This window comes from Palaemon carinicauda, chromosome 22 (genome assembly GCF_036898095.1).
Source record: "Palaemon carinicauda isolate YSFRI2023 chromosome 22, ASM3689809v2, whole genome shotgun sequence".
Taxonomy (NCBI): domain Eukaryota; kingdom Metazoa; phylum Arthropoda; class Malacostraca; order Decapoda; family Palaemonidae; genus Palaemon; species Palaemon carinicauda.
In genome coordinates, this window is record NC_090746.1 from 39,220,417 (window position 1) to 39,237,699 (window position 17,283).

Sequence of the window (17,283 nt, forward strand, 5' to 3'; positions counted from 1 at the left end):
CGTAAATGGCGACCCGAGGCAAGGCTCAGCTCGGCCACAAAACACAAGATTTTAGCGTAAAAAATCGTTACTCGACGGCCAGAGCTTATTTAAACAATACAAGAACCTGGTACTTAACTTTCCAGAATAAGGCGAAGCAGAAGGCTGAGACATCTTGAAGGATGCACACAAAAAACATCGATAACTGGGAACAAAACAAAAGGCGTTATGGCTACTAATAGAGGAACGATGCTGGCGGACGTAACGTCACGCAGCTGCGAGTATCGTAACAGTGATGAAGGGAGAGTATCTTTGGAACGGCACCTCAATTACCTCCCACATTCACTCGCCACATCTCCCCCTCGAAGCGTAAACGCTGGGTGGGGTGCAGATGGCCATGTGACGTGTTAATGCATGCGTCCCCTGTTGATATACGATATTCTAAAGGGTTAACCCTTAGAATACTCGCTGCAGAAGTTAGAATTCTGTGAAAACCTTTAGTTTAATTCTCTGGGAATATCTTAGTAGTTATATATATCCAAAGGAAGCTACTGAAGGAACCTTCCATCAGGACGACATGGCTTGAGCCCAAAAAAATATATGTAATTACTCCTGTATTAAGAAGAAAAACCTTTAACATATAAGGTTCACAAAAATAAAAAATAAAAAAATTTTCTCCCTCACTTCTTTCCCTCTTATTTTAATTTCTTATGTGAGCCAATGGTACGATTCTCTCATCAGTGGGTTGGGATACATTTTGAACTCTAAACCTATTGGTCGTTAATGTTTCCAAAATGTTAAATGGGCCTTCAAACTTATGTGTTAGTTTATAATTGAGTCCTTTACGTACATTTACCTGTATGTATACATTATCACCCACGGTATATGTTTTAGTTGGCTTCGCTATTTCATCATGATTCCTTTTCATTATGATTTGTGATTCTTCTAAATTCTTTCGAAGGATATCAAAACGACTTTTGCTTGCATTTATACATTCTTTTAAAGGATTTGATAAATTAGTTGTAGGCGTTAATACATGGAAAGGCGTTCTAACTGGGGTACCATACAATGCCTCGTGCGGTGACATTTTAATTGATATATGATATGAATGATTCAGAGTACTCAGTACCGCAGGTATTGCAATATCCCAGCTGGGGTCTGATCCCAATAGTGTTACTCTTAATATATTTAAAACCTTTCTATTCGCTCTTTCCACTAGCCCATTCGACTCTAGGTGATAGATCATAGTATTGATTTTCTTTATGCTAAGGAATTCACACAATGAGGTAAGGAAATGATTATTAAATTCTCCACCCGAGTCTGAAATTATCATGTGTGGAATTCCATGTTTACAAATGTAACACTCGTAAAACTTCCTAGCGCATTCAATCGCAGTTTTAGTTTTAAGCGCTATTAGTTCTGTATATCGAGTCAAAGCATCTACAATTACTAAGATGTGCTTATTTCCTATGTCTGACTCGTAAAATCCTGTTAATAAATCTAAATGAATCCTTTCAAAGGGTTGATTGGGCACGGGATAAGCCCCTAGGCTGACAGGTGTTTTTGTGTGCCCTTTGTTTTCCTGACAAGTGCGACAATTAGCTATGTGTTTTTTTTATATCTGTAAGCATCGTATGCCAATAAAACAATGATTTGGCTTTCTGTGACATTAATGAGAACCCCGGGTGTCCATGCAATGGATTTGCATGCAACCAATTTAGGACAGTGGAAATAAGTGAGATTGGTACCACTACCTGGTCGTTAGTTACATGTGGTGTATTGCGGGTTTTCCTTGTCACGGATCTACACAGAATATTGTCTTTGATTATATAATTCTGCTGCGTATACTTTATATATTCCTTTTCCTTACGATTGCCTTCCAAAGCATTTATAATTTTTTCTAATTTCTGATCTTTTCTTTGCTCAGTCTGTAATAATTCAGCACTCCAGCCCAGATCTTCTTTTTCAGATATAGTTTTAACAATAGGCATGGATGTTGATATATCTATTAATTCAGCTAAAGGCCCCGTACAAGATGACACAGGGTTGCGTGATAATGCATGAGCAATGATATTTGCTTTCCCTGGTAAATACCCGATTCTCGCGCCAGTCTTGAATGATCAAATGCCACCGAGTTCGTTTGGGGCTGTGACTGAAGCCTTTAAAGAAGTCGGTTAGTGGTTTATGATCAGTAAGAACCTTAACGGGATAACCGTATATTAATATAGAACTTAAAATGCACTAGTGAATTAACAATAGCTAGCCCTTCCTTGTCTATTACTGCATACTTACTTTCGGAAGTTCTCAGTTTTCGAGAATAAAAAGCTATCGGGAATACCCCACCTACTTCTAAGTCTGAGGCGTCTGTTGCAATGAAGAATTCCTTACCGAAGTCAGGAAATTTTAAGATAGGAGAACTACACAGTTCATCTTTCAAGGTATATATTAAACGCCTGTTGATGTTGCTCAGACCATATGAAATCTACGCCCTTCTTCGTAAGATCAGTTAGGGGAGCGGCTATTATTGAATAATTGCGTATAAAACGCCTGTAATATCCACTACACCCCAGAAATTGCTGTATTCCCTTGACATTAGTAGGTATCGGAAAGTTACGGATAGCTGACACCTTATCGTGGACTACTTGAAGACCTTGGCTAGACACCATAAAACCCAAATAGACTAATTCTGTTTTGAAAAATTCACACTTATTAATCTTTACCCTTAAGTTATGTTGTCTTAGTCTCTGTAGTACTAGTTCTAGTTTACGTAGATGTTCTTCTAAGGTATTGGAAAAGATTACAAGGTCATCCATATAGGCATGCTATATATCCCCTAGCAAGTCTCCAAACACTATGTTAATCCTTCTAGTAAATGTTATGGGAGCACAACGTAAACCAAAAGGCATACGTAAAAATTCATAATGTCCCCTGGCTGTGCTGAAGGCTGTGTATGGGATATTATTTTCTTCTAATGATATCTGGTGAAAGCCTTTAAGTGAGTCCAAACTGGTAAAATATTTATTCTGACCTAACAAAGATAAAATATCGTCAGTACATGGCACTGGGAATCGATCAGGGATCGTCTCCTCATTTAGGCGACGGAAATCTACGCAGATACGCCATGTTCGATCTTTTTTCGGTACAACTATTAATGGAAAATTATAAGGGCTGTTCGATTTCCTAATGACTCCTTCTTCTAGCATTTTACCTACTTCATCATTTATTTCATTCTGGAATTTCATAGGGAGTCTGTACGAGGGTACATAGATAATTTTCTGCTTGTCCTTTAACCTTATTTGATGCTCGATCCCATCTGTTTTTCCTAGGGATCCATCCGTAGTGGAAAAAACATCATGATATTAAGTTTAAAGTCCAAAAAATTTCTGCTGAATTTCTTCTTCTTGAATGTCTTTATTGATTTTATTTTTAATAGATTGCAAAAGGGATTCATCCGTAACTGATTGAGCGTGACTAACTTCAGCGACGGTAAGAATACGATGTTTATATACTTCTACATCCAAGATATGTTGATTTTTGTGAATTACTAAAGTGGTATTTAAATGATTACAGACTTCAATATTACATTGTTGATGTGAGCCTAGTGTATAAATAGCTTGTGTGACGGATAATACGTTAGTTTTCAAAGTGTCAGAAAGGATTAATATTTCAGATCCCGGTAACGTTTTCTTTATTTGCACTATTAAATTCGAAGGTACGTTCGGCTCGATAGATTGCGTGCAAGATGATATTACGGGTGAACGAGAATTCTGTTGGGTCGCGTATATTATTTCTTTATTAGTGAGACAAGTTATTGGTTCTTCAACGTACGTCACTGTTTTATTTGTCGTCTCCTTTTTATCCAAAACTGATTTTAAGGTATTAGAAGACTTATAGAATTTTCCTTTGATATACACGCCGTGCTTGGCAGGGGCTAAGATAATGTTTTGATTTCCCATAGATGGGTATCCTATAATTACAGCTGGATACATAGCAATGTTTTGTACAACAACAAATGTATCGGCAAACGTGCGCTTACCGACCTTGAACTGAACATGAGTTACGCCTATTACATTTAATTCATTATTTCCTATACCCGAGAGCCTTACTCCGGACTTCTTTATAGGGAAGTTCAAAAACAACAAATGATGTGTCCTCAAATCCATGATATTACGTGGACTACCAGAGTCAAAAAATAATGTAAAGGATCGGTGTTCTAAATTTACAGCATATAATGTTGGTCGTAACTCATTTTGACTTATTATTGTGTGAATTTGTTGCAAATCTACGGGAGCATGCACTAATTTATTTGATTCGGTCGTGTAATTCGTAGGAAAATCTATTGCCTCACAATGATCTGATAAAACATTAAATGGATTATTTAACACTACTGATGTTGATTTAAATGACCCAACATCACTCTCTTCCCCACTGGAGTTAATTATGTGGTATTTGCTTTGCTCTGCACATTCTGAAAATTAGTCTGACCTTGCGAGTTCTGTGTAGACGTCCCAGGATCAGAGTCAACCGAAGAACTGTTTGTTTGTTTCTGAACTACATTGACGTTTGGCTGTTTCTTCTTATTGAACTGAGGATTTTTCTTTTTATTTCCATATGGAACTGACTGTGGAATTGACTGTGTATTTCTAGGATTCTGTTGTGTCTTACGCGAGTAGCACTGACTATATGAATGAGTTGAACTATTATGTAACGAACAGAATCTCGTTCTGCAGTCTGCAATCAAGTGACCTTGACGTTTGCAATTATAACACGTCATTCCTGCAACTTGACTATTATGAACTACGTTTACTTGTTGTGGCTTAGTTTCATTCTTTGCAAAAACTTGTGTAAACAGGGGATCAAGATCAGGACACTTAGACATATGTTTCTTTATCTGTTTATATACATCCAATTCTGTACTTGCTGGCGTTAACTTTTTATCAAAACACCGCACTAGAGCTTCTTGCAACATAAGTGTCATGCAAGTTAAACAGATTAATCTTAAGAAAGGCGTCATGTTTACTTCTTTTTCTATCTCTACGACTCCTTGCAATCCTATCAAAATATCTAAGCACTATATAATAAAGATTATAACAAAATCCCCCAAAACAATGATACTAATACAAAGATATTTCCCGAGAACTTCTGAAAGAAAACGGAATTAGCACAGAGAGAAAAAAAATTCTAGACGAGAATTCGAAGTTGAATACAGTTTCCTTTAATGAAAGAAAAAAATGAAGATTAACAAACAACTCACCCCAGCAATAATGGACGATTGACTCGTGATAACTACACTTCACTATCTAAAACTGAAATGAATAAAGAAATGTACTTAGCTTCGGTTTATATGGTCGAAGGGTGATGTCTTCATTTCCTCTCTCTCTCACTGGATTGTTTCTTCTTATTGATGTTTGGGTGAATGTTTTCGGTCCGATTTCCGTTGAATGTAGTGCTTCCTGGATATGATTCTCGAATGTTTAGTAAACGTTGAATGTCAGTCCTTGGTTTTCTTAGGATGTTGATTGAAGATCCAGTTCCTCAGTTTGTATAACATTTATTTGTTGGTATTCAATGTTTTCATTTCTTCGGTGGACGTAGATACTTCGTCAAAATTGTAGATTCATTACTGTTGATTCTCATGATACTAAAGTTGATTTATGTTGAACTCTGGTTCTTGAAGATCTTTCTCTGGTTCTTAGAGTTGTATTCGCTGCCACCAATTGTTGGTGTGGTACTGTTATTAACACACATTCGGGTTCCCATCAAATGTCTCTTCGGAGGCGTGGGTTCGAATCCCACCGCTGCCCCCAATTGTTGGTGTGGTACTGTTATTAACACACATTCGGGTTCCCATCAAATGTCTCTTCGGAGGCGTGGGTTCGAATCCCACCGCTGCCCCCAATTGTTGGTGTGGTACTGTTATTAACACACATTCGGGTTCCCATCAAATGTCTCTTCAATGTGTTGTAATATTTAGACTTGGTACGTTACATCTTCAAGTAAGTCTAGGTAAATTAACTTTAAAATAGTTTATTCCTTTAAAACTGTTATTAACATCTCCATCACAGGAGTATAGATGGTTTGGTCGGATGACCATTCCGTATGACAACTTAATAAGAACTGGCTAAAATATCAATATCACAGATATCGTATAGTCAGTTATCTCAGCATTTAAACACATAATGTAAACTAAACATTAATAGAGGAAGACACCTGCATCCGGTGAGACACAACTCTTTCTCACGGTTTGTATTTGTGTTTACTCTTCATAAAAATGTTACATTGCTAAGGTTTGGCATTCGCATCCTGGTTATGACATGACTATGGCATTTCTCACACTCGCTCCTCTTCCATATTGACCTCTTAGGTCATGTATTTAAACATATAATTTTACATATATTACACATAACCTTATCGAGGAGCACAAGGAGGAGCTTACGACTGAAGACTTAAAGGAGTTGGAGGCAATGCAGTTGACCATCATTCAAGAAGAGCACAGCTCTAGTGGTGGCGAGGACAGGGGGGAGACTGAAGAAACGACATCATCAGAAATAAGGGAAGCTATCGATTGGTATGGAAACCTTACGAGTTTCATTGAAAAGAAACACCCAGAAAAACTTCACGCAAGTCGTCTAATGCAGAGTGTTAATGATAAGTGTATGAGTCATTTTAGGAATATGTTGAGGAATCGTCAGAAACAGGCTTCTTTGGATAGATATTTCTCCAAAAGAGAAGTGTCAGAAAGCAAAGACGATAATAGTGGTTCTATTAAAAAAGCTAAAAAAAAAGAGTAATTTTTTAAGTTCTAAAAAAAAAATCATAAAAAAAAATTTCAGAAGACAAAAATGATAAAAAAAAGCATTTTTAATTTCAAGTGTTTAATAGTAAGAATAAATTTATTATTAAGTGGACATAACATAATTAGCATTGATATGTTTTTATATCTACCATCTCCTCCCCCCTCTGCCTCCACTCACTACCAGCTCAAGTCACGTTACTCCAAAGGTAAATAAGATTTAATTTTTCCTTTACAGTACTGTAGAGTATATAATTTTTATTTATCCTGTACATGCTATTTAATTATATACTGTACAGTACATGTATATTATATATAAGTATACTGTAGTACAGTGCTTACTATACTACTGTATTGTATTTTGTTACATGTTAATTTTCAATGTTTTTACCAGGGGCTTTTCACGCATTAGCTATTCTATTTGCCGCCATACGACATTTTCACCATACGATACCAACTCCGGAACAGATTAATGTTGTATGGCGGGGGCCTACTGTGTATTTATGTATGTATGTATATGTATATATATATATATATATATATATATATATATATATATATATATATATATATATATATATATATATTTATATATGACAAATTCGGAGATAATTTGTATTTTTCCTAACCATACAAACCTTAGCTATTTACATTGGGTTTACTTTCGGCATAGCTGAAATGACGAGCCAATAGATTTTAACAAGGGTTAACTACCCCTGCGCTAGTTAGCGGGGGTAGGGGAAGGTGTAGCTTGCTACCCCTCCCCCCCACACACCGGTGATTTGCTTCACTTCACTTAGAGGTAGGACTTGACTTGGGGGACAGGGCTGGCGGGCAAATATGTGTAAATAGCTAAGGTTTGTATGGTTAGGAAAAATACAAATTATCTCCGAATTTGTCATTTGTTCCGTAACCGAAATACAAACCACGCTATTTACATTGGGTGACTTACCCCTTAGGAAGGGTAGAAAGTTCCCAGCCTTACTGACTTTGGCTTTACCCGGGGGCTCCGCCTCCCAGTGAGTAGCACTTGAGAAAAGGAGCCCCTGCACCTCACAAGTTCCTCGCTTCGCAAGGAACGTGTGGCCTACATAAGTTGTGTGTGGAGGAAAGAGCGTGACTCGTCCTATGAAGTTGACCTTGAGACCTTTAGATAGGAATCCAGGATAGGAAGTTCCCAATACCACCTCGTCAGGGTATGGGGGACGCGACAGTATTAAGTTTAATACTAGGAGCACAAGGAAGCATGGGTTACCTGCAGAGGTTGAGGTCAGCTATGCGGAGACCAGGATGCTGCTTTCCCAAGAGAGGGGAGGATAAAGAAAGAAGTAAGGGTCAGACATATTCTTTCATTCATGCAGACTAAAACCGGGTAACAACGCCCTCAACCTACTGCTACTTGTCCATAAAGGAGCCTGAGGTTAGACCAGCTGTTGTGCAGCCACCACAGGGCCGATAGAAAAGGTATCGAGGCTCCTGTGGGTCACGTCTTGCAGGTAGTGGGCTGTGAAGGTCGTCTGACGCTTCCAGACCCCAACTTGAAGCACCTGCGTCACAGAGAAGTTTCTCTTGAAGGCCAGGGACGTAGCAATGCCCGACGTCGTGTGCCCTAGGGCGACGTGACGGAGGAGGGTCTGGATTCAAGGCGTGATGGCTAACCCTTCGAATCCAAGCCGAGATGGTGTTCTTGGTGACCCTCCTCTTCGTCCTGCCTGTGCTAACAAACAATGCTTGCACTTGAGGATGAACTGCCGCTGTTCTCTTCAAGTAACACCTCAGACTCCTCACTGGACATAGTAACAGCTGGTCTGGGTCGCTTGTTAAAGAACGGAGACTCGCGATCCTGAAAGAGTCGAACCGTGGGTCCGGCACTCCAGGGTTCTGAGTCTTGGCAACAAACTCAGGGATGAACCTGAACGTTACCTCCCCCCATCCCCTTGAATGGGCTATGTCGTACGAGAGACCATGAAGTTCACTAACTCGCTTGGCAGAGGCCAAAGCGAGCAGGAAAGCTGTCTTCCAAGACAGGTGGCGATCAGAGGCCTGACGTAATGGTTCGAAGGGAGGTCTCTTAAGAGCCCTGAGAACCCGAACCACGTTCCAAGGAGGAGGTCTCACTTCCGACTGAGGGCAGGTAAGCTCATAGCTACGTATGAGTAGAGAGAGTTCCAGCGAGGAAGAAATGACCACTCCTTTCAGCCTAAAAGCCAAACTTAAGGCTGAGCGATAGCCTTTCACCGCTGAGACAGAAAGGCGCATTTCCTCCCGCAAATAAACGAGGAACTCCGCTATTGCTGGAATAGTGGCATCGAGTGGAGAGATACCCCTCCCACGACACCAACCACAGAAGACTCTCCACTTCGCCTGGTAGACTCCTTCAGAGGACTTTCGCAGGTGCCGAGACATCCTCTCCGCAACCTGTTGCAAAAAGCCTTTCTCCGTGAGGAGACGCTGGACAGTCTCCAGGCGTGAAGCCGAAGCGAGGCTACGGCCTTGTGGAAGATGTTGCAGTGTGGTTGTCTGAGTAGCTCGTGTCGTGGGGAAAGTTCTCTCGGGAGCTCCGTCAGGAGCCGCAGAAGGTCCGGGAACCATTCCGCGTGATGCCATAGCGGAGCTATCAGAGTCATCGAACAGTTGACCGATAGTCTGGTCCTGCTGAGCACCCTTCTCATCAGACAGAACGGTGGGAAGGCGTACACGTCGATGTTGTCCCACCGTTGTTGGAAAGCATCTTGCCAGAGTGCCTTGGGGTCCGGGACTGGGGAGCAGTACAGGGGCAGTCTGAAATTCAAAGCTGTCGCGAACAGATCCACGGTCGGGGAACTCCACAAAGTCAGGACTTTGTTGGCTATCTGAGGATCCAAAGACCACTCGGTACTCACTATCTGCGAAGCCCTGCTCAGACTGTCGGCGAGCACATTTCTCTTGCCAGGAATGAAGCGAGCTGATAGTGTTATCGAGTGGACTTCGGTCCACCTCAGAATCTCTACTGCAAGACGAGATAGCTGCTGCAAAAAAGTACCTCCCTGCTTGTTGATATAAGCCACTACCGTGGTGTTGTCGCTCATCACCACCACGGAGTGACTCGCCAGGGTCCGTTGGAACTGTTGAAGAGCCAGAAAAACGGCCTTCACCTCTAGCAGGTTGATGTGCAGGTACTTTTCTGATTCTGACCAAAGGCCTGAGGTCCTCTGGTCCAGAATGTGCGCCCCCCACCCTTCTTTTGACGCGTCCGAAAACAGTGTCAACTCCGGGGGGCGGACGAGAAGATCTACTCCCTTTCGCAGGTTCTCGTCGACCAGCCATCACCGCAGGTCCGCCTGTTCCGAAGGTCCTATCGGGACCTGGAAGTCCGGGGAATCGGATCCTTGATTCCACCGGGACTTGAGCCGCCACTGCAGGGATCTCATCCTGAGACGGCCATTTGGAACCAGACGAGCCAGGGAGGACAGGTGACCTAAGAGACGCAACCACGATTGGGCGGGAAGCTCTTCTCGCCTGAGGAAGGGTTCTGCCACCCTCCTCAGACTTGCTATCCTGTCGTCTGATGGAAAGGCTTTGTGGAGATTGGTGTCTAACAACATGCCTAGATAAACCAGTCGTTGGGACGGCTGCAGAGAGGACTTCTCGAGATTTACCACGATCCCCAGATCCTGGCAAAGTCCCAGAAGCCTGTCTCGGTGTCGAAGAAGGGTCGACTCTGAATCTGCTAGGATCAGCCAGTCGTCCAGATAACGAAGGAGACGGATGCCGTTCCTGTGCGCCCAAGATAAAATCAGGGTAAACACTCTGGTGAACACCTGAGGTGCTGTGGAGAGACCGAAGCACAGCACCTTGAACTGGTAGGTCTTGCTGTCTAGGCTGAATCTCAAGTACTTCCTGGAAGACGGATGGATTGGGATCTGGAAGTACGCGTCCTTTAGATCCAGTGTGCACATGAAGTCTTGTGGTCTCACCGCAAGTCTGACCGTGTCCGCTGTCTCCATGCTGAACGGAGTTTGCTTGACAAACTTGTTCAGAGCTGAGAGGTCGATGACAGGTCTCCAGCCTCCAGACGCCTTCTTTACAAGAAAGAGTCGACTGAAGAAGCCTGGGGAGCCGTCGACGACCTCCTGGAGAGCATCCTTCTTGAGCATGGTCTCGACTTCTGCCTGAAGGGCCAGCCCCTTTACCGATCCCATGGCATAGGAGCTCAACGACACTGGATTCGCTGTCAGGGAAGGTTGAGATATCGTGAATGGGATGCGATAGCCTTGGCCGATCACGGAGATTGTCCAAGCATCGGCCCTATGTTGCTGCCACCTGTGCACGCAACTCTGAAGGCATCCCCCCACAGGTGGACACGCGGGGGGACTGCCACTCCTAGCACTTGCGGCCGCGGCCGCTCCCTCTAGGAGTCTTGCCTCCCCTGGAGGACTTGCCACCCCTCTTGTCCTTGGCTGGAAAGGGCTGGGGCTTAGACACCACTTTCTTAGCTGCCGGCGCCTGCTTTGGTGTCTTGCGAGGCTGCTGCTGAGGTTGCTGCGGAGCTGGAGGCTTGTAGGGCCGAGATGCAAGGGCCCTTTGGAGGAGGGAGTCTTGGCTAGACTGGCTAGACTTCCTCCACCTCTCAGCTGTACGTTCCATGTCTTGAGGCTCGAACAGATTCCCCCCAAGGAGGGAAGCGTGCCTGACCCTGCAGACATCCACGGCGGGGACCTTCGGATGGATCTTCTCGGTCACCGCATCACGACGCTTCAACACCGAGTTGGCCCATAGGTTGGTAACCTGATGTGCCAGGAACTCGATGGAGCGAGTGCCCGAGAGAAGGAAGGTCTCCAGGGCCTTCCTATTGGCCTCCTTAGACAGATCCTCGGAGCGCAATAGGATGCCCAGAGAACCTAGCCAGATATCCAGCCACGAAGTGGCCTGCATGGCGCACTTCGCGACCTTCTCATGGCTCAGGATCTCCGACGCCGAGAACGTCACCTGCCGGGCGGAGAGCTTCTCTAGAGGAACTCCCCTAGCGAGCTCTTCTACCGAATGATGGAGGGGAAGAGCGAGGCTAGACTCTCCCACGATCTCAAAATACCTCCTCTGCTGGAGACGAAGAGGTGGGAGGAGTTTGTTCCCTGCAGAGGAACGACTGGAGGAAGCGAGAACTGCGAGTTGAGCATTGGCCCTGGCTCTGGCACTCTTCAGCCCCTGGGACCAGGGCAAAGCCGCGCTGGCCTTGGGGGGCTTCTGAGTTCCGTACACCTGATCCAGGACCGTGTCCTTGCCTTCACGGGGGGCGATCACAGGGTCCATGAACCCGTTGAGCTGTCTCATCAGGCTCAGAACCTGCCAGAAGGCATGCTCAGACTCTTGCTGGTCTCCTCCCTGTGGACTGGCAGCTAAGTCTCCTGTCCCCGGAATCTCTTCCTGGGGAGATGCGTGGACGTTCTCCCGGGGTGCAGCTGGATCCTGACGAATTCGAGAAGACGACTTCGGAATCGTCTTGGAGTCCTTGGGTTCCCTCCTGGGCGGGATACACGACCCCAACAAAGAGGTCTGGAAGGCGCCTTCCATGCGAGACGATTCCCCCCTTGGTGCCGAGGGGGAGACCACTACCTCGCTGGATTCTCCTGAGGACGGAAAAGCCTCGTCCTCGGGAGAAGGAGAAAACGCCTGCGAAGGGGACGGAGCCTTCCTGACGGACCTCTAAGGCACCAACTTCTCCCTGGGAGAAGTCACCACGAAGTCCACTCCTCTCCTTCTCTTCAGCGGGGCGAGGCCGCAGTTGGCTTGTGTCCTTGATCGGCGAGTGCCGGCTTCATAGCCTTCACTAACGCCCGCATCAGAGGACCAAACCAAGACTGCCGAGACACGGACACAGAGTCCGAAATTCCCGCTGGAGGGAAGGGGATCAGGCGATCCTTCGGAGTGGACACCACTGGACCTGCCTGTAAGGACAAAGGGGAAGAAAGTTGCTCTGACCTCTCCGATGGGCCTTCCCTATCCTGAAAAAGAGACCTGCGCTTAGGCGGAGGTGATCCTGATTGTGGTCTGGCGACACGCGTCCCTGCTGCTGTCGCGAGCTGTGGAACCCGACGCGAACGGGGGTCGTGCTGACGCTCGTGCGTAGGCGAAACTAAGGAGTCACGCGCGAGAGGCTGTTGAAGCGCGGGCGCGCTGGGGACCGTTGACGTGCAGGAGATCGCTGACAAGCAGGCGAACATTGACGCGACTGTGATCGCTGGCGTGCTGGTGATCGCTGGCGTGCTGGTGATCGCTGGCGAGCAGGAGGGCGACGCGTGGAATCCTGTGCGGGAGCTGCCGGCGCGGTGCGCAAAGGCGAACGTTCACGAACGGGCTCAGGAACAGGAGGAGCGTGGGCACGAGGGCGTACAGGAACCTTGGAAGTACGCGTTGGAGACCGCGAGCGTTGCTGCGCTGGAACAGGCTGACGAGCAGGATCGCGAGGGCGAGGAAAAGAAGAGTCCTTGTCCAAGACCTGAACCGAAGTTCTAGGTCGCCCGTGGGCACACAGGGCGCGTGTCAGGAACTGGGAGCGCAGGTGCGCTATGACGGGCAGGAGATCTAGTGCGCTCAGGAGACCGATGGCTCGCTGGGTGCACAACAGGAACAGCAGGATGTTCGATGTTCTCAGGAGAGTGCTGGCGAGCAGTGGGGCGACGATCATCAGGAGAGCGCTGGCGAACAGGAGAGCGCTGGCGAACAGGAGAGCGCTGGCGATCAGGAGAACGCTGACGAGCAGGAGAGCGCCTGTGCGCTAACACTGCAAAAGGGCGCGCAGGGGAACCCTGACGCGCAAGGGAAGCACCCACACCGTGGGAGGCAACCCTTTGCCCCGAAGGGACCGTTGCCCGTCGGATGATGAGGTCAGACTGCTGTCCATCTGCACCAGAAGTGGAAGGTCTGGAAGGCGTTGGAGAACGAGAGCGATCCCCGGAGAGGTCTAAGGAAACTGGAGATGCAGGCTGCTTACGGCGAGGAGAGTCCCCATCGGAGGAAGGAGGCGAAAATTCAAAAAGGCGCCTCTTAGCACCCTTATAGGGAGACGGGAGGCCCTTGCGGCGCAGCGGACGGTAAGCCTTACGGCAAAGGCGGCCACGAGGGGGATCCTCAGGATCATCAGTCCTCCGAAGGGGAGTCTCAGTCAGAGCGCTCCCCCGAGAGGGAGGCTTGGCCGCAGAAGAGCCCTTGGGACTCCCTTCCCCCTTCGAAGGATGTACAGAAGGGGGAGGAGAGCCTTCAGCAACGTCATCCACATCAGGAACCGCAGAGGTTTGCCCAGACCCGTCAGAAGCCTCTGCCACCACGACGTCGACGATAGACAGAGGATCTACCTCTGTTATCACCGGTGACTGCTTAACAGCAGCCCCCAACTGGACAAGGTCAAACAGGGCTTCCTTGGAGGGCAGGCCCTTCAGCCCCAAGGAAGCCCAAAGCTGAAAAAGATCATCATGAGACAAAGGATCATTATCAAAAATCACCCCAGGAGGAGGAGGGGGAGCCGCCCCGCTATGGGAGGCGACGCCCTCTCCCCCAACCGAAGGTCGGGAAACAGAACTAGGGCCTGCGCTCCCACTCGGCGGTCTCTCCTTAGGAGCCGGATGAGGGGGAGCTTCGGAGGAGGTTTGGGCGGCGGAAGAAGAGTCCCGAGAGCCTTCCTCCTTCAAGGCAACCCCAGAAGGAGAACGGTCTCTCTTGGACTTCTTACGTCGGCGGCCAAACCTCTCCCACTGGGAGGCAGACCACTCCCTACACTCACTAAAAGTATTTTCTCCGTCACACCCTCGGCCTCGACACTGCGGGCAAAGGGTGTGAGGATCCGTATCCACCGCAGATATGAAAGTACCGCAAGGGCAACCGGCAATACCAGGGCACTTGCGCATGGTGGACATCCAAGGGCGAGGCCAACTTCAAACACACACAAGCTGAGGAAAAGCAAAAAAAGATTAAGGCTGTCAAACGAGGACGATGGACAGACACGTCTGTTCATCGCCGGAGCCAAAAGTGAAGTGAAGCAAATCACCGGTGTGTGGGGGGGGGAGGGGTAGCAAGCTACCCCTTCCCCTACCCCCGCTAACTAGCGCGGGGGTAGTTAACCCTCGTTAAAATCTATTGGCTCGTCATTTCAGCTACGCTGAAAGTAAACCTAATGTAAATAGCGTGGTTTGTATTTCGGTTACGGAACAAATATATATTATATATATAAATACATACATACATACATACATATATATATATATATATATATATATATATATATATATATATATATATATGTATATATTTAATATATATATTTATATATATATATATATATATATATATATATATATATATATATATATATATATATATATATATATATAATACATATATACATACATATATGTATATATATATATATATATATATATATATATACATATTTATATATTTATATATGTATAATTTATAGAAATACATTACCGTAGTTATTATTGCCTTTCTGCTAAGACATTGTAATTGGTTTTTGAAATCTGATAAATTAGACATTAAAACTTTCATTCTTCTTGAAAAGTACATAAAATGTTACCAACCAATAGACTCACCTGAATAATACTAAGGTAAGTAACAAATGCACCAACAGGAGCTGCTAAAGCAAATATCAGCAAATGACGACGAATCTTATTTCTTTCAAGTCCTTCATGCAATAGGAATGTAACCAAACCAAATGCAGCAGGTGCCTGTTGGAAGAAAGTAGATGAATTTAAATATACAGTATGATAGTTTAATTTTCATACATCATAAACAGTATACCGGTAAGTTCTTTATTCTTATTGTAAAATATCATTAAAAGGCTGAAAATAACACTCTCGGAAATGAATACTGAACAGTACTAGCATGTAGAGAGAAATATATGAGACTATAGATGCATGGTGTTATCATTTTTTTGATGTGCTGTGATTTCAATGTATCTTAACCCAGTTTATTAATACCGTATATTTTAATATAATTTCATCATTTATCAATTTTTCCTTATATTATTGTAAGTTTAAACTAAATATATTGAGTAGTATTACTATACGTTTTGTGCAAGGGCTTTATGCTGCTCTCGATTGCCACTGGTGACTACTGTATAGTGAAATGAAGTTTAGTACAGAAGCCTATATGATAACTCAAGATTTTGAGATTCTGTAGTTATCTTCAGTTTAAAAATCCATCTTATACACCCACAGTTGGTAATTTGTACCCTAACATAGCTTAACAGGTCTATCCTCAACAATCTAATAATAAATAGTATGACCTACCACTGTTGTGAAAAGAGCGCAGTTCGTAAATTCCTAGTTATATTAATGTACACCTATTTTTTATCAAAAATTTCTGTTAATGACTATATCAACTTGTAAAATGATATATGATGGAATAATGATGGTAATAAATCTAAAATCTTTTAGATTCATAAATAGATTTTAAATTAATAATATAACATACTGTATCCTAACTTTTCAACTAGGGTTGTTGCTTGGATAATAATAATAATAATAATAATAATAATAACTACAAATAAAAGTCTTTCCATTGTCAATACGATGATCTAAAGTGGTTTATACTTACACTAAACTTGAATAAATGTTCAGGGGCTGACTCCTCCACATATATCCAGCATTAAGGGTTTTCTCTATTATATGACCAAATGACAGATGTCTATTGTGTGCAAAAACTTTGATTGGCAATACTAAATTAAAAAGACTAAATGTTACTAGTCACTACCTAATCTACATAAAAAGTCTTTGATTAAAATTAAATAGTGTATTCGATACTTAAGTTCATTTCCTCTTCTGGGAGGAGCAGCATCAACTCCTAAATTCATACTAAAAAAATTTTACAGCTCTCTCCATTGGTACAATATGATGTACTGTGCCATGCAAGGCAGTTACCTTACCAGTTGGCTGCCTGGGTGAATGCATGGCTGCCTTTGTTCTCATTGTTTATTCTTACCTGGGAGTGGATCATGACCCTCAAAGAACCTTTCTCACCACTATATGAGATGAAGATGGAGGGAAATGCCAATGAACTTTATTGAATACTGAAATAATTAATTCTAATATAAAAATTATACCTTTTTCAATGAATCTTCCCAAATATCATTGCTGCAAACTGCACTAAAATGTAAGGAGGGCAGTGGTGGTCATTACCATGTTACGATTCAATAAATTCAGAAAAATATCAAAGCAAAGAAGGGTTTTACATGTGTGCAAGAATTGTTCCAGATCCCTCACGATAGTGGGTAGCATCCTGACCAATTCTGTCCCATCAAGTCCTTCAGAACCTACTTACCATAACAGGCCCATTCTGAAACTCACATTCACATCAAACTAACTCCTATTCCTATCACTTAAATCTACACTTGATCATGTAACTATTATTTACTCATGTCTCCCACTGATACAATGAGTCCTAGAAACCAATCATCCACAAATTTTAATCCAATTTGTACAGCAAAAAGTGCACCAGCTCTCCACAGAGTTGCCTGT

The 17,283-nt window shown here is 44.2% G+C and overlaps 1 protein-coding gene across 2 annotated transcripts in view; it reads right to left on the reverse strand.

Moving 5' to 3' along the window:
• Zip102B (Zinc/iron regulated transporter-related protein 102B) overlaps positions 1 to 17,283 on the reverse strand; it is a 327,210-nt gene that overhangs the window by 18,824 nt on the left and 291,103 nt on the right. For both annotated transcript variants that reach the window (XM_068346152.1, XM_068346151.1), the window contains exon 6: positions 15,358 to 15,492. In XM_068346152.1, the coding sequence (XP_068202253.1) occupies positions 15,358 to 15,492 (135 nt within the window). The remainder of the gene's footprint in view (positions 1 to 15,357; positions 15,493 to 17,283) is intronic.